Here is a 17,909-nt window from a genome sequence, read left to right as displayed (position 1 = left end):
GGAATTTGCAGGATGCTCCAGCCAGGATCCAGCCTGACCTGACTTAAACTCACTGAGAACAGCAGCCCTAGAGTTACCCTTCACTCTCATCTAAGTGAACCTTAGCTTTCCTTCATATTCTTCTTCCAGAGTTCTGTGTATGTAGAACAGAGTTCAGCATCAAGGACTGACAGGATTATTCAGGTGGTGTGGGTCTGCTGACCTAGGAGCTGAATGTGGACACGGGTCAATTTTTTAGCACAACTCACTGCCACAACTAGCCTTTCCTGGGCTGACACCTGACCAGACTATGCTGCTTTACCTCTCTTACTCATACTAAGGCAAACTGATGTCTTTGGGAAATGCAAAGCTTCAACCTGCAGACTCTACAATTGCATTGGCAAGCCTGGAGGAAAAAGCTTGCTCAAGGTCAAAGTGCAGGGCAGCAGTAGAGGAGGTGTGTCCCTGCCTCCCAGAGTTAATCTGAGTCTCCTGATTCTTGGGCTAGGCTATGGCCTGGGAACTAGAGAAGCTATCCTGTAAGCCCTGTGTCTTTTGGAACATGCCAGTCCCATGGAGCCTTAGGGCCAGGATGGGGATGGCTAGCGAAGGCTGTCCAGTTGGATCTCTGCTCTATCAGAAGAGAGTGTCTTTGGAACTTGGCCTGGGTGAAGCAGTAACCAGTTTTGCCCCTCCCTTTGGCACATAAGGCCATCGCCTGCCTGGCACCCTTCTGACTGTCAGCTAAATTGACTTCCTCATAGGACGCAAAAGGTGTTTTCATTGTCCCAGCTATAGGGACGAGGTGTTCCTGAGAGAATACAGGTAATTAAATGTGGCTCCACTGCCGCTTGCCACCTGTCCTAGAGCAGGGAGTAGGGTGGTGATTCCGAGGCAGACATCCTGCTGCCTCCTGGATATGGGGGAGATGATCCTCTCACTGGATCTGTATATCTAATGTTGGTGGGTGGTACCACTGATGTCAGCTGGGCAGCCTCTGTGGGTTAGCCCCCTTATCCCTGCCACCAGTGCCTCACCTCACTGAAAAGCCTCCAGTACGAAACAAAATGCGGTTCCAGGGACCAAGAAAGGAGAACTTACTGTCCTTTCCCTGAAGGAACCCTTCCTTAAGTCAACTGAAACTCAATAACTTGCATGCAGCTGTGCCAGCAGTAGACTCCAGGTTCTTCCCAAGACTGCTGGCCTTCCAGCCTCGGGGCTTCCCATGGGGCAGGCGCCACTCTTAACTACACTACAATCTGCCTGCTCCCTGAGACCCTAGGACTGTTGTTTAGGGCAGCCCAGGGTATGGTAGGTAGGACAGAGTTGGCCCTACAGTGCCAAGAGCTGTGGTCTTGCTGGTAAGTAAGATAACACATGAGCTTGGGGACAGACACCCCATATCTTGGGCTAGCCCTGTTCTTCTTTCCCCCCCTGGAGAGCAAGAGTGGGGACTGTGTATTTACATGCCCATGCTGCACAAGGTCCCCTGCAGGCTATGACAGGCAGGAGGATATGCTAGAGCCCTGGGGGAAGGGTTGGGGTAGCCCATGGAAAGGAGGAACAGGCACGTTCTGTGAAGGAGTAAATAGGAGAGCATAAGCAACAGCCTGGAGTACAGAACACAAACCACCTGGCTGTGGGTGTTAGTTGGGAAGCTCTGGGTGGGATCCTGTCTGCCAGAGGGATGGGCTATAATATACTGTGCTCAAGGTCTCTCTAAACCACTGCCTCTGTTCATTGTCCATGTGGGTACCCTGAGGGCTGTCGTTGCAGGAACCAGGTGACCAGCCAAATAGTCTGAAACTTGACATTCTACAAGCTCTTTAGGGTCAAGCTGTGGGACAGGATCTGAATCCCCATCCTTGTGGCTCCAAAGCTCAGCGTTTCTAACCCCTCTACACAGCCTCCTAAGGAGCCATGTAAAATCAGTGGTCTAGCAGGATGGGTCTGCAGAGGGGAGACTGGGGCTGTGGAATGGACCAGCTGATGGAAGATACACTGGCAAGGGGCACTACCCCATTTAGGGGTAGTAGTGCCAGGGATCTGGATGGGGAAGGGCAGGCATGTGAGGATGGAGAGGAGGTTGGCATTTGATAGGAAGAGTTCAAAAGCAGAGTTGATCAGTCAACTGATGTTACATGACTTGCAGGAAGCCTGCAATAAGCCCTGGCAGAGGCCCAGGGGCTGAAGAGGACACTCAGTCTGTGCTTCAGGTAATCCCAGAGTTAATGGTTCTTATGCTGTGGCCCCCACACTGAGATTCCAGATGTGGTGTTCTGACCCTGCAGATCTAGCCAGCCAGTGCACACATCTGCTTTGAAGCTAATGTGAAGAAGAGGTCTCCCCTGGTCTTCCAAGCCCAGAGGGGAGGTTCAGGCACGGTACATATATCCAAAAAGGACAGGATGGTACAGGCTCCATTGGGCCACTAGGCTGGCCATCTCTCCACAGCTGTTCATCTGAGTTTTTGTGCTTTGAGCCTCTGGAAGTCAGCATTGGAGGTAGAATCCAGGTCCTCAAAGCAGACTCCTCAACCATTGCCTAGGGGAGTGGTAAATAGGTTCCACAGCCCTGCATCCTTGCAGTGAATGGCAGAGTGGGCATACTAGGCTCTAGGGAGCTTGTTCTCACATCTGGTTTCATTCAGTGGGCCACAATTCCTGAAAACCCCTGAGCTCCCCAGGAGAGCTTCGTTGAGTAACCTCTGGAAAAGCAGAAGTGAAGTCTGGGAACACAGTGTCCTCTCACACTCTGCCGTGGCCAGCTGGCCAGCAGGACCCCTCTGTGGGCCATGAGGCCATGGGTGAATGTAGAGAAGGGTCCACTCCACCTAGTGTGCTGGTCTGGGGGCTGCCTCCCATGCTTTCTCATCCCCGAGGCACATGGAACAAACCCCTGGTATGGACTAGGACCCTCCTTTCCTGTCCCTCCTGGCCCTTGGGGAGGAGCTGCTTCAGCCAAGGGGCTGGAGAAGCCATGTGCTACCTGCCCCCTGGGAGCTCTGGAGGGGCCAAAGATCCCCTTCAGGGTTGGCAGAATCAAGGAAAACCTTCAGGAAGTGAGTGGGGGCAGGGCTGCCCAGCTGCCTCCTCTAGGTCCTGGCTGGGACTGACTGCCAAGCCCATAGTTTGTTCCACACAGAGCAGAGCGCACTGGTCAGGCTGGGGTTCCCAAGGCTCTCTACTAATTGGGAGCCTGGAGTCAGCAGTGCTAGCTAGGGCCAGGGCCTTGCTGCCGAAAGGTTCTGACCCATGAGACCAGGGATTAGGGGTCAGCAGAAGGGTAGTGAGGGACAGGTGGAATCCATGGGACCAGCTTGCGTCTGGTGCATACTGATGATCCCTTGAAGAAATAGCCACACCAAATGGGTATTGAGCTGCAGCCTTCCCAGGTACTTTCAGAAAGCTCAGCTGGACCCTCCTGGAGTCGGGGTATTGGCCTTTGGCACAGGCAGCCTCAGGGTGGACAGGGCTGCCCTGTGGAGGAGAGATGGCAAAGGCTTTCACTTTCCAGGCTGGGGGTGTGTCTTCCCACCCAGCCCAGCCTCTCTGGCTGAGCCTGAAGAAACAGCCCTGTTTCCTACTCTTTGAGGGCTTCTCTCTAGGGCAGCCTGTGGACTTCCTGGAGCATTTGCAGAAAGCTGAGGTAACAGGAAGTTGACACTAGCCAGAGAAAAGCACTGGTAGGCCAGATTGTCAAGGGCTGAGGCAATGTAAGGGTTGAGGGCATGGGGCCTCATAGGCTGTGGGAGGAGACAAAATTCTAGCTCCAGGGCTATGAGGGCCACTGGGTGAAGATGACAGTGATAATGTTGGAGTTGGAGAATTTCAGTCTGATGATGGTATAGAGAGTAGACCTGGGGGCAGGCAGCCAAGGTGTGGAGCAAGAGACCCGGGTGGTGCCAGGAGATGAAGTTGGGGATGGGGGAAGTCAACAGAACATTGAGTTCAAGTTCAACAGGAGTGCAAGCAGAATGCTGGAAGGTCCTGGGACCAGGGTGCTAAGGAGCAAGCCCAGGTCCTAAGCAGAGGCTGAAGACACTGGAAAACTGAATTGGTTGGCTTCCTCAGAGGTGGGGTTTAGGTCAGACTGCAGAGAGAACTTCCTGATAGCAATGACATCTTTTTAAGCATGAGAAATCAGTCTCTCAGGAAGTCTTGCTATGAGAGATCCCAAGCTGGCCAGACACTCCTGGTGCCGGGCCACCGATGGGAGGATTTGGGGTAGACAGCTGGGCTTGTGGGTAGACCAGAATGGTCCCCCGAGTCTGCTCTAACCAGAACACTGTTCATGCTTCAGCCTGGGCACGTCTGGGCCTCTCAAGGGCTGTCACCAGGCTGTCAGGCTGCCGAGCCCAGGGCCCAGAAACAGAACTAGCCCCTGCCTTCCCAGAGCCCCTGCTGTCCTTGGCTGCCCTTGGTGGCTGGGCCAGGGCTGGGTGGCCAGGTCTCCCACGAAGCTCTCTATAAGTTCCAGGCCTTTCCTCCTGTACTAGAACCCCGCCCCCAGTCACATCTCCTCCTCCACATCCTTCAGAGAGAGCAGGAAGCTAGGGAGGAGAGGGCATCCTAACCGGCCTTGTCCTAACCCTGGCCAGGCCTCTCTGAAGGGCTTGGGGCTGCCAGCCATTGGGTCTGGGCGCCAGGTTTCTCCACCCGGGTCAGAGCTGGTTTAGAAGCCCTGTGTGGTCCCCTCATGGGCGAGCTGAGGGATCAGCCTGCCTGCCTCCCTCTAAGTCGCCTTCTTGGCTGGCAGGCTGTCCCTTTTCCCTGGGTCACAGGCAGACATGGGGCTTGGCCAGGAAAAGTGGTCTGGAACGGCCCTTTGACATTGTCCCTGGGGGCTTTTAAAATTGAGTTTCCTGGTAAGGAAGACTCCTCTGGCCTTGGGCAGGGTTCTCAGTAGAGTCTCCTGGGTTTGCTCTGATCTGACACACGCCAGCAGAAACCATCCGGCCGCCTGCATTCCAGCAGTGCTTGGAGCCACGGTTCCCCAGATGCAGTGTCAGCAGAACGCAGCAGCCAAGGCACAGGGGTGTTTTCTCTGAGGCCCATACTAAGCCCAAGGGATGGGAGGCATACAAAGGAGAGTGCCTGGCTCTGCCTTGCTCATTCATGTGCACACATTCCTAGTTTCTCTTGGAAGGAATGGCTTGTACCACAAATGGTGCTTGAGGGACTTGTCACTGAATCATGACAGTCTAGTCTTATGACTGGCAGGTCAGCAGTGGGTGTTCAGGTAGCCTGCAAGGCCAGCTCCTTTGCCATCAGCCAGCTCTTCTAGGACTAAAGGCTGTCTGGCTATTTGTACCTGAAAGGCCTATCCTGGGCCAAGGGCTGTGGAAGAATGTGGGAAAAGAGTTGCAGAGTACTGGGGGAGACCAGAGCTAGAGAATCCACCAGGCCTTCACTATATCCCTTCCCCTCTACACCCCAACTGGAACTGTGAACAAGATTTTGCCTCTGCCTGATTTCCTGTCCTGTGAAATAGATGTATCTGGGAGGTTCAATGCAAAGGTTACTTCTGGCCTTGGGCTGAGTCTACTGCATAACCTATGTTTTTCCACTTAAAGTGGGTCTGAGATGAAGAGTGGCACCTGACCAGTGCCAGGTATTGGATGGAGAGTCACTGAGCTAGAGATGGGAAAAGGTGCTTGGCAGTGGCTGCACTAGCCTTTCAAGGGAGAGGAGCCATGTGGAGCAAAAGTGGGGACTGGGGTAGGGGAAGTTTCACACTGCAAGAGAGCTCATGAGGATCGAAAGTGGGAGGTGATAGCCTGCTCAGGAAAGCCTCCCAACAGCATGTGCCAAGGCTCCGAAGGGTAGGGTGTGCACAGATGCCTGAGGAGGCCTGGTCCTCCAGTAATTTGGATGGGAGGGATTGGGAGGTTGGGGTGAGGTCCAGAGCCAGACTTGCTATCCCAGAAAATAGAGAACTGGGTTTACCCTGGGGTCCTCCTTGTGTATCTTTCCTGACCCCAGGCCCAAGCTGTTAGTGGAAGAGAAGTCTCATGGCCTGAGAAGGGCTCTCAGCTTGCGCAGAGAGTGCATGGATAAATGGACAGGTTTGCCAGACAGTCTGACCCAGAATACCACATGTCAGTCCTGACCACTAGGTGCCATTCATTCTGCAGCTTTCCCTAATGAAGTTTTTGGTGATTGCTGAGCCTAGACAGAAGCCCTGTCCATGGTTGTTTTTTTTTTTCCCTAGTATCACAGTGTTTGTTAATAGACACAAGTATGTAAAATCAGGGCATGAACATGACTTGATGAATTCAGCAGGCTTTGTTTATAATAAGGGGAACCAATTCAATATTTTTACCATTTGTTTCACACCCACAAAAACCACTTTAGGGCATTAACAATGTTTCAAAACCAATCAATTTGCACAAATAAGCCATGTTTTTTTTAAGACTTGTATATTTATCCAAGGTTAAGGTTATTAAAATCTAGCACATAAGTCCATTTATGGAGGTAGAAATACAGGCAATATACTACTATGGTAGTAACTATCAATTACAGTTGAGATTTTTTTTTTAATAAAAACCAGTCAAATAATCAAACACTTCAACAACCCAAGTATTACTGAGCAAAGCACTTTCTTTCCCCCATGCTTTACTCTAGGAATAGCTGGGTTAGCCAAACTGGTTAGGATAGGGAAGGATAGAGCCCAAAGTAAGGGCTCATTGCAGAAGCCCTGAGTGATATAGCTGGGTGTGGCAGCAGGATCTGTGGGACAGGTTGGTCTCTCTCCACATCATCTTGCCTTTTCTTCTGTTTGCTCTTGGGTGGCCATGGGAGAAGAGTAGACATGAATGGCAGTGTGAGAGTGAAGGTAACAGGTTCCTCCTGAAGACTCTCCTTCAAAAGGTTAAAGTCCTCTGTCAGTGCCTGGGAGGACATTAGTACTGCCTGCTACCAGCCCACCTACCAGACACACAGGTGGACAGTGTTCACTGCAGCAGCTTGTACACCTCCCTCTATGCCCTCTCTCATGTACTTTTTTATCTCCTTTAGCACACTTGACTGTGGGCTGGGTGCATTCTTTTGATGGGGTACAGCAGGAAGGACTTCACAGGAGTTCCTTAAGCCTATAGAAAGGTTGCATATTCTACCTCCCGTTTTCTCTAAGCATCCCAGGATTGCATGGCTTTCTGAGCCCAAAGGACAATGAAGGAGGTCTCGGGGAAGCATATGGAAGTGGTCACAAGTGTAGTCCCTCCTATCATCCCTTGGCAACCTCCCCAAGGGATGGAGTAGTATGCAGTCACCAAGCAGCAGAAGCCAGAGTTGACTGATGGACACACAAATGCATGCACACATGTCCCTTCCTAATCACTGCCATCACTGCCATATCCCTCATATCAAAATCCAGGAGTAACTTAACTGCTATTTTCACCCACTGTCTCCCATCTTTCATTCATTTTGCAATAATTTACTGAGTATGAACAAACATCAGAGCATACTCTGTTCTATGCTTTAGAATACCACAGTGACCCAGACTCCCTGTCCTCATGGAACTTATGTGCCCTGTATCAGGTGGGGTAAGTGCTACAAAGAAAAATGACAGGTAAATGAACAGAGTGAGAGGACTGCAGGAGAGGCCTTGAAAGAGGGGGTGTTTGAGGAATGATCTGAAGGAAGGGATGGCCCTGGAATGTAGGGCTCTTCTCATATTCTGTTTTAGGTTAGCTCCTCAAAGGTTGTGGGTAATGAATGGAACCTTGGGTTGAGGTTTCCCAACCTTGCCATCTTGGGGTACAATTGTTCTACTTGTGCTTGTACACTAGGGCCAATGTGCTGCCTTTTAGCCTGAGGAATTGGGACATCTCCAAGGTCTTGGTCTGGCTTCCCTGTGATAGGCCCTGAGCCATCAGGCAGATGGAACTTAGGGTAGTAGCAGGACAGAGCTGCAAGGGAGAGGCTTGGCCAAATTGTGTGGGAATGGGAACATGGTACACTGAGGGAGGTTCCATAAGGCTAGTCCTCACCCTCTTCCCTTGGATTTCAGACTTGAAATTGCACCTGCAGAGCACAGACTATGGCAACTTCCTGGCCAATGAGGCATCGCCTCTGACAGTGTCAGTCATTGATGACCGGCTCAAGGAGAAGATGGTGGTAGAGTTCCGCCATATGAGGAACCACGCCTATGAGCCACTTGCCAGCTTCCTGGACTTCATTACGTGAGTGAGCCCCCTTGTCCTGGGCAGAGTAGCTACACTGACATGATCTGGCCCCAGCATGGCTTAAGCCATATGTCTTCATGCCTCTGTCAGCTGTCAGACTTTATGATAGCTCTGTCAGGTCAGCTGTCATCCAGCAGGGTCCTCATGGGCTGTGTAACTGAACTGGTCATTCAACAATTCTGGACCTCCAGGTCACAGTCCGTTAAATGGGGTCACCAGCCTCTTTCCTTATAATACCTAGCCTGGTGTTAAAGAGATTGGGGTGGGGAGACCAGGGAAAATGGGAGCTCTTTTTTTCACTTACCCTACAGCACTCACTCTGAACACTCAACAGGCTTCACCTTCTGCTGCAGTGAAGGGTCAGGGTATGGACAGAGGTCTGACAAGCCAGTTCTTTGAATAGGCCATGCAGGCCCTCTGGCCCTTTTTGGGCTGAGATCCCTTTCCATCTGTTCTGATCAGGACCTGGATCTCGGAGATTAGGCAGGGGTACAGGTTGGGGAAGGCTGAATGCCATGCTGCCTTTCCCAGTTCTGGACCAAGCTAACAGGAGTCAGGTGGGCCAGGACCCCATGTTTATAACCCTTGGTTGCACCAGCTTCCCCATCATAACCCTTGGGTGGGGCTCTGCCTACAGTAAGGCTCTTCTCTACAGCTCCTGGGGAAGCTTAGCAGAGGAGAGGACCCCAGGCCTACAGGCTGGAAGCGGGTATTTGGACTGGGCAGTCATTGTATGCTTGCTATGTGTGCCTACAAACACAGGGAGGTAGAAAGGCTTCCTCTGCAGGGACAGTCCAGAAGCCATGAGCCAGAGCCTGGCAGACAAAGAAATAATCCAGCCCCAGGTAGCTATGCTACCCAGCTGCAGAATAGTCATTAGAGATTAGCCTTGAGTATGCTTTATACCCATGGCATGTGAGTGTGTGTCATTGTGGGAAAGCATTTCCCTGCACTCTGCTAGGTATTGTCTAGCTTTTCCATTCCATGATTAGGATGCTCCCACCCTCTTCCTTGGGAGTAGACATACCACTCCATTTGTCCCTGCAGGTATCAGGTGAGATGCCTGCTGTCTGGTCTTATTCCTGTCCCCAGCAGGGAGCAGCCACTTGCACAGGATCCACTTGCTCAAATGGGGGCTTAAGCTAGAGGTTTCCATCCTCAAGGAAGAGCCAGCCACAGCCTAGGACACCTAAAGAGCCAAGCTGACAAGCAGGCCCCCTCCAGGTCACAGACCTCCTTTCCTAGCAGCCTCTCTACTATTTTTTTTTTTTTTAATTTGTTTTTTAGTTGTCAGTGGACCTTCATTTAATTGACTTATTTATGTATTTATACATGGTGCTGAGGACTGAACCCAGTGCTTCACACATGCTAGGCAAGCACTCTACCACTGAGCCACAACCCCAACCCCTCCCTAGTATTTTAACTGGGCCCATCCTCACACTGCCATGGCCCCTGAGGTCAAGATATGCCAACATGGACCTACTTGGGCAGGAAGCCAGAAGTGGAGTATATCATGTGCTGCTGCATTGGAAGGTCACACTGCAGAGTGCCATCTGTCACCTAAATCTTGGCCTGGCCTGTGTGTCTCCTGTCTTAAGGCCAGAGCTGAGGACATACCAGGAAGCAATGCGTTTATTGTCAGAGCCCGGCCTTCACCTTTGCCTTGTTTGCCCAAGGTTATTTCAGCTTCCTGGTGAATGTTATGGTCTTGTCAGGTAGGCCAGCCAGGGGAAGCTTGACCCTGTAGTGGTCAGAGGGTAATGGTCATCTATCTTGCTGCCACTTGCCCACCTGCCTGTACATCTAACTCCTGGCCTGACTTGGTGTCAGCCTGCCAGGCCACGAAACTAGAGAAGGCTCCGAGTGTGACTGAGACAAAGCAGCTGCCAGCTCTTTGCTGGAGGTTGGCAGTAAGCACCAAGTGTGCTTAAAGCAGCCAAGCACTATCCTGTGGCAGGCTGTCCAAATCCTCCACTTCCCGCCCCTTCCATTCATGGGTGATTGTGGCTCACAGCCTTCTCATCCACTCACTCCTGCCCTCACTTGGGAAAAGGTTAGCAGCCACGTGTCAGCTTGTCTGAGCCTGTGGCTGCATATTCCCTGACCCCGTCATCTCCAACGACCTGCTCCTCTGCTCTCCGCTTCAGTCACCCCTATCAGTGGCAGCCCAAAGCCATGTCACTACCTGGAACTGCTCCACCCCTGAATTTGCTGAGTCAGACACCCCCTCTCTTACATAGCCTGTAACCACTGAGCTACAACCCACTCTCGGCCCCCTGTGGGACATGGGTTCAGAACTCAGCAGGACATTAGGCCTTGCTTTCTCCCCTTCTACTTCTTCTGTCTTGTTTCACACCCTCCCCAGCTGAGGATCCCTAGTCCATCATTTAAACTTTCTTCTGCCAACATCCTCAGCTCTCTTGGCCGTCCAACTCATGGTCCCACCCGGCTGGCGGCCCCCCAGCCCTGGAGGAATCCCAGCAGCCTCCAGCCTGGAGCTCCTCCCTCCACCTCCATTGTGGGAGCAAAGCTGGGAAAGCCTACCCTTGGGGGTGTCATCCCTGCTGCCAGATATGCATGCTTACCTACTTAGCTAGCCTTAGCTTGTCTCTGCCCAGCAGCCTCTTTCCCTTCTCAGCACCCAGAAGACCCCTGCCAAAGGTGAGAATACCATCTCTCCATCTTAAACAGCATTTCTGTCCTGCCTGCAACCTCCACCTCTCTGGGCAGATGGCCCACCTCCTCCTCCACAAAGACAATAAAAGCCAGAATGCCTCCCAGCACTTCATCTGTATCTTCCCCAACAACTCTGTTTCAATGGAAGATGCACCCTTTTTACTCTGGGATCCTTCTACCAGTGTTCTGGATCCCCTCATCCTGCTTCCTGTACCCTGAGTGGCCACCCCTTTTCATTCCTGTATATGCAGTTGTCTTTTCTTCCAGATTCCCTCCCAGTAGCTTCTAACCCATTCTCTAACATCATTAAAAACCCATTTCATGGAGCCTAAACTTTTACATTGCCTGTCTGTTTTTCACCCTCCCTCCTATCTCTTGAATCTCCAGCCAGCTTCCAACAGTCCTATCAGTCTACCACAAGGCTTGACTAAGTCAGTCCTGGCCTTCATGTGACCAAGGTCGTCAGGCCTGGTCCCTAGGTAGCATCCAGCCCCCACTAGTATTCTGCCCCATCAGGTCATTCTGGTATGAGGAGTGTTGCAGAAATGGGTGAAGAAGCCTTCCTATAGGGCCTGTATCAAGGATTCCCCCAGACTTGGAATTCATGACTGGTTTCATAGGAGGTACCTATTTGACTGAGGGTTAGGTGTTTAAGGAAAAAATCGGGGGAAGGTGTTCTAGGCTGAGGGGACTATACATGTCCTGAGTAATGAGCCTTGTGCTCTCACAACATTCTCCAGGTGTGGTACCCCCTCTGAGGAGGAGGAAGCTACCTAGAAATGACCAGAAGAATGTCCCCAGAGAGGAGAGTGTGGTCCTCTAGGAGGTAGAAGCATCAACTAAATACCCCATCCTGGGCCATGGCCTTGTGCAGACAGGTGGCTCAGCTGGATATAGAGGGTGAGACCACCACAAAGGTCACTTAGCTCAGAGAGCTTCTGCCTTCAGAGCTTCTGCCTACAGCTTCAAAGCCTGTAGGAACAGGCTTTGCAGGAGGTAATGAGTGCCCAATCACTGAAGGTATGCAAGCAAAAGCTGGTCAAGGAGGCTGGGGATGTGGCTCAAGTGGTAGCGCGCTCGCCTCGCATGCGTGCGGCCCGGGTTTGAGCCTCAGCACCACATAACAACAAAGATGTTGTGTCCGCCGAGAACTAAAAAATAAATATTAAAAAAAAATTCTCTCTCCCCTCTCTCTCCTCTCTCACTCTCTCTTTAAAAAAAAAAAAAAAAAAAGCTGGTCAAGGCCTTCTCTGTCCTTCTGTGTGAGAGACAGTATGCAGTGCTCTTGAAGATCCCAGTCAGCCTGCAGCCAACACACAGGGCCAGTACCTGCTCTAGGCCAGACCCAGTGCTAAGGATACAGGGGAATACATAGACAATTCCTGGAAAGGCCTGTGGGCAGCTTCAGACAGGACAAGGGTTCAGAGGTGGTTTTTCAGCATTGGGAAGACTCCCTGATTAGATAGGGATGGAGAAGTCATTTGAGAGAGTGGGTGACCACAGTGGAGGCAACTGCCTGTCAAGGGATAGACAGTTTCTCTTGAAGCAGACCATCAGCATGTGGCCTTGAGATGACCCAACTCAATTTCATGGTGCTAACATGTTAATGTGTTACTATACCAAGGGCTCCTACCAGGCCCAGCCACTGACTTGCTCTGTGTTTTGGGATAGAGTTTGTGTTTTGTGGCTTTGGAGAAGATCTTGATTTGGGCCATTCCATGATATTTTTCCACAGGAGAGTCAGCTCCAGAAGAGAAGATAGGAGAGTTGCTTGTGGGAGGAGTGAGCCTGAGATCTGGGAAGTTCCTAGTCAGGGCCTTTCCCAGTATGCAGCATCTGCCTGCAGCCTAGGTGCCCAGTAGCAGAACCTGAGTATGGGAAACTTTCACCAGCTGTGGGGGCTGAGGTCTCATCTCTCTTGTGTCATGGCCTCACGCTACAAGCTGGAGTGAGCAACTGGAAGGAGGCCCAGGATAGTGGCTTCAAGTTGTCCAGAGGGCCTGTTGACACTTTGCCATTCTTCTCAGAACATGTCACCCCTATCTTGGGCCCTACTTGGTCACAGAGGGGCATCAGGTTTCCCTGGGCCTCCCTGCTCTGACCCTCCAGTTCTCACTGTCCAAAAGCTGGGCTACTGGGTGAACTATTGGTATTTGCAGGCTGAGGCTCTTGCCTGCTGTGGACTCAGGGTCCCAGGATAGACTTGGTCCCTGCCTTGCAGTAGAGCTAGTACTGACACTGTTCTGAGCTTGAGGGGGAACATCTAGGAGTTCCTCAAGACCTAGAAAGTTCAAATCATGAGGGACAACCCAACCAGGCCTCTGGGGAGGGGCAGGATTTTAATGAGGAGAAGGTTAAAGCCTCACTACCTCTGCTATGAGACATAACTCACTCATCCTGATTGTAGAAGAGAAACAGGCTTGAGAGCTGGTGTGCTGAGGCCATAACAGATATTTCTGTTTACTTTTTGTGCTGGACAGGGCTCTTCAGGATCCAAATGTAGTTGAGTATAGATACGGTTACTAACAGCTCATGGGAGCTGCTATGGGGACTTTGGGTGGATAGGCTATCCGGGATACCCAGTCATCATGGCCTCCTCCCCAGCACCAGGCCTGCCTTTCCAGGGCTGAGGAGACATGCTGCTCCAGCAGGTGGCAACAAAGGGCACAGTGGAGGGGCAGTGTTGGCTAGGGACTCTGAAGGCTTCTTGGAAGAAGTAACGTCCTAAACTCCAGCCTAAGGCATTTGGGGGCTGGAGCTAGTTTGGAGGCACAGGGCAAGGGAGGGCCTCCGGACAGAGGATTTCAGACTGCCCCACCCCCACTCCATGAGGGCCTCTTTGGCCTGGCAGGCAGCCGGCCATCCACTCCCCAGCTGTCTTCCCCTGGAGGGAGATGCTGACCAGCTGGAACCTCATTTTCTTCTATTGAGGCCAAATGAGGGGAGGAATGGTGGAGTGGTTCTCTGGGGGCAGGGAGGCAGCTGCTGAAGTCAGGCAAGAAGGAAGAAGAGAGGGTTTCCTTGCCGGCTGAAGGCCTCAGCCTTGGCATAAAGTTGGGCCATGTTATCTAGGTTTGTCCTGCCTCCCATCTCCCAGGAGAGAAGATTCTGACCCTCACTGGGCAGGTGAGGAAAATAGAGTCCTCCACTATAGCAACTTCGCAGCTGGCCCTGTGGGAGGGAAGTGCTGGGCCTAGCACAGGATCATCTGAGCTGGCCTGGCTTGCATAGAAAGGGGCCTTGGAAAGGCGTGAGTGGCACAACCATGAGTGGCCCAACATTTCCTTCTGTGATGAGCTAAGGTTTATAGCAAGACAGGCTATGAGGAGCCAGGACATTGTGGGGGTGGGGGACTACCACTGGCCTGTACATATGCTGTCACGGCTGAAAAGTAAATCACAGCTGGCCTGTTCCACATCATTGGAGGGACAACAGCAAAGCCAGATGGCAGCATCTTCCCACAGAATTCTCCTCTGAGGCTAGGCCAGGACCCTTCGGAGTGCCAAGGCACTTCTTTTGGGCCCTGATCCCAGCCTTACCCTCAACCTAAACAGACTCCCTGAGTTATGGACAAGGTTAGGGGAGGTTTAGGAAGAAGAAGCTGGCTTATGGGGATCCTTCTGAGAAAATGAGGCTAGATGGGGTATGTAGAGCCAGGATATGGGGTCTTGGACATGAATGAAGGTATATGGACAACAGTTGTAGGGAAAAACTCCTCTGCCTTATTTTTTTGTAAGGGCCTGGTATTGGCCCTCTCTGGGATTCATCTCCCCTTACAGTGGGTCTAGTAGTTGTGGGATCACTTGGTTAATGTGGGTCCAAGGGATGTGCTTTTCTCCTCCCTGTCTGAAGGTGTGAGAACATAAAAGAACTTTCTTAGGGGCAGGTTCTTTGTGACTATCTCAGGGAGTAAGATGGCAACAGTAGGACTAAATAGGGCATATGTGGAGTATCAAAAGCCAATGAGTTATCCTGAGGTGCATGAGATGCAGAAGGTATCAGGGACAGAAAGTGTATGCTGTCCAGGGAAGAGAAGATGCAGGCTGGAGCTGGAGAGTAAGGCATAAAACTCTGGCAGTCTTTCTCTGCAGTCCCTCTACTCTGCCAGCTCTGTGGGGTTGGGGGCAGGAGGCTGGCCATATGGGTCTCTTGGCTTGCAGCTGCAAATGGGCCCTGTCTGAGGCCCCCAGTTGGAAAGGGGACTGTGTATTCTCAGTGCATATCCTGTAGCTGATCTAGCCAGACTGGGAGTGGAGAGAGGGCAGCTGCCTGGCCCTGAGCCCAGGAGAGCAGAGGTCATAGCAGGGCAGAGGGGGTGGGGGAACTAGGGGAATATGTAGCAAGCAGGGGAACTGGGGGTCAGGCCAGGACAGGAGCTGGGGCCTCCTCCTCCTGCTACCCTCTGGAGGGCCCTATGGGAGTATCCCCAAAGCCCACTGAGCCAGGGCCTGAGCCCTGGGTTGCTACCTCCCTTTGCTTCTTACTACTGGGGACCACTTCCTACCAGGCCCTCACTGAACAGCCTGAGAACTGGGTACTCACCATTCTGTCCCAGGGTAGGAACCTAGCTTCAGTCCTCCCAGAAGCCAGAATAAGACCTCTGCTCAGGGCCCAATTCAGAACAGCAGCCTCCACCCCAGCTCTCACCCTTCCATGGGCTAGCCTAGTCTTCAAGGACATTTTCTTGAGGCCTCATCCAGCTCCCATGTACCCTAAATTCATCCATGGTGACAGACTAGAGGATCGTTGTGGCTACTGCAGCCAGACTATGGCTGGGGCCCTCTCCCCTTCTTCATTCCATACCGTCATAGGTGACTACACAAACTCTCTTTCCCAGACCCATTCCTGGCCATGTCTTTTGGTTGGAAGCAGAGCATTGTCCCTTGCCAAGTCTGAATTGGTAGCCCCACCCTCCCTAGCTCCACAGCCCCCTCTGCTGTCCATGGACTCTCCAGAGTTGGCCTCCTGCAGGGCACAGTCTAAGGTAGCCTCTGCCTAGAACTGACCTGAGCCCAGCCTTTCAGATCTCTGGGACTCGTCCAGACCCTCCTGGGCAGATGCCTGGCTCTGGTCTTGGGCCCTAGGGAGAAAGGTGTTTTTGTCCCTTTGGAGTAGAGCTCTGTAGGTCTGCTTAACCTGGGTCTTCCCTCCACGGGGAACCTCTACTAGCTTCTGCTTGATGTTTCCTGGAGAAGTCTCTGCTCACCCCATCCTTTCCTCTCAGCCTTTCCTCATTTCACCACTGTGTCCCTCCAGGATACTGTGTTACTCCTTGCTTATATCCCCCTCATGGGTACCTGGTGTTTGAGATGAAGCCAGGACCCTCAGCCTGGCCCGAGCCCCTTCCCCAGGCATTTCTCTGTTGGCAGTACTGCTCTGCCAGTGGCTGCACCCCTCCTCTCCCTCTACCAGTCTGACTGCTCAGTTCCTCAAATGCGGCTTCATTCAGTGCGTGCCTCCAGGTCTCTGCACAAACTGTCCCACCTTCCCAGAATACGCTTTCAACTCACAGTCCTTTTCTCTGTCAGGCTCCTGAGCACACTCCCAGGCTAGATTGCATGCCTTACCTCTGTGTGTCCGTGGTTCCTGTGTCCTATTATAACACTGTTCACACTCTCGGGGAGTTACCTGTCTCTCAATCCTTTGGGGGGCACGAATCCTTCATCCCCACAAGAGCAATGCCATGTCTCTTCTGTGCTCCTGGTGCTGAGATGGGGGCAGGGGGCAAGAACTTGAAGAGAGGCCTAACTCCTTGGTTAGGGGTTAATGGCCCATGCAGGGTGGAGACAAGGACATGGTTGCTGCAACAGGCCTTCTAGGCCTCCACCCTGATAGGCTATCTTGCTGTTGACTGTCTCCCACAGTTACAGTTACATGATTGACAATGTGATCCTGCTCATCACCGGTACACTGCACCAGCGCTCCATTGCTGAGCTTGTGCCCAAGTGCCACCCACTAGGCAGCTTCGAGCAGATGGAGGCCGTGAACATCGCACAGACACCTGCTGAGCTCTACAATGCCATTCTGGTGGACACACCCCTGGGTGAGCTGGGCAGTGGTCTCAGTGCTGGTGCCTTGGAGTGGGATTTGTGGACTGTTGGGGGCAGGATAACCCTGCCTGAGCCAAAAAGGCAGACTTGCCTGCTGCTGCTCATCTTTGTCCTTCCTTAATTTCCTCCTCTCGTGCTCTCTTCAACACCCCACTTCTCCTTTCCTGTTGCTTTTGTTGGGCCAGGGAGGCTACCTCTAGGGCCTGCCTCAGACCATGTAACTTTGGAAATAGTCTGGTTTCTCTGAGTGCAGAAGAGGGCAAAGTTTGTGGAGGGGAGAGAAAAGCTTTGATCCATTGGAGTCCTGGGAGCTCTGACAGATTGTGGCCCCAAGCAGGGACAGAGTCGCTGGCTGCCTGTGAGGAAGTGGAGGGAAGCAAATAGCTCCACTTGCCTCCAGCAAGCAGGTCCCAGGGGCCAGGTCAGACGGTGTCCGGCAGACTGCAAGGTCCATGTCAGAGGCCAAGGAAGGGAAGGGAATCGCACGCTTCCTGTAGGGCCCCGCCTAGGCAGTGCTGGCTCCTGCCTGCCTAGGAAGCTGTGGAGAAGGCACAAGGGCCATAACCAGCTAGTGCCTCATAGCCAATATCCTGAGCCCCAGGGTACCACTCTAGGAAGCCATCAAGAGTTGAATCTCAGGGCTCAAAGCTGAGAGGCCCAAGCCATACCCACTGACCTAGTATGCCTTCCGTTCTCCCAGTAACTCTCAATTAGTTCTAGGCTGTTTTTGTTTTTTTTTTCCAGTTTTCCCATCTTTGTCTTTTTTTGTGTGTGTGGTGCTGGGATTGAACCCAGGGCCTTGTGCATGCGAAGCAAGCACTCTACCAACTGAGCTATATCCCCAGCCCCCATCTTAAATTTAAAGAAAGAATAGACCAATGAGTTTGCAGGCCCTCCTAGGGGTAAGGATACTCTGTCATGCTGTGGCCTTTCCTTCCAGTTCTGCAATGGTCCCTGGGTGACTGGTCCATGCCCACCCAGCTGCTATACTCATATCTTGTCCTAAAGAGAAGAAG

At 52.2% G+C, this 17,909-nt stretch overlaps 1 protein-coding gene across 1 annotated transcript in view; it reads left to right on the top strand.

Moving 5' to 3' along the window:
* The window catches only part of ATP6V0D1 (ATPase H+ transporting V0 subunit d1), a 38,377-nt gene that overhangs the window by 15,571 nt on the left and 4,897 nt on the right, over window positions 1–17,909 (top strand). The window contains exons 2-3 of the mRNA XM_081274192.1: window positions 7,993–8,164; window positions 16,708–16,886. Coding sequence (XP_081130318.1) covers window positions 7,993–8,164; window positions 16,708–16,886 — 351 coding nt within the window. The remainder of the gene's footprint in view (window positions 1–7,992; window positions 8,165–16,707; window positions 16,887–17,909) is intronic.

This window comes from Spermophilus citellus (assembly GCF_964194105.1).
Source record: "Spermophilus citellus genome assembly, chromosome: 18".
NCBI lineage: Eukaryota > Metazoa > Chordata > Mammalia > Rodentia > Sciuridae > Spermophilus > Spermophilus citellus.
The sequence above is the reverse complement of the archived record's forward strand: the minus strand, read 5'-3'. Positions and strand labels throughout refer to the sequence as shown.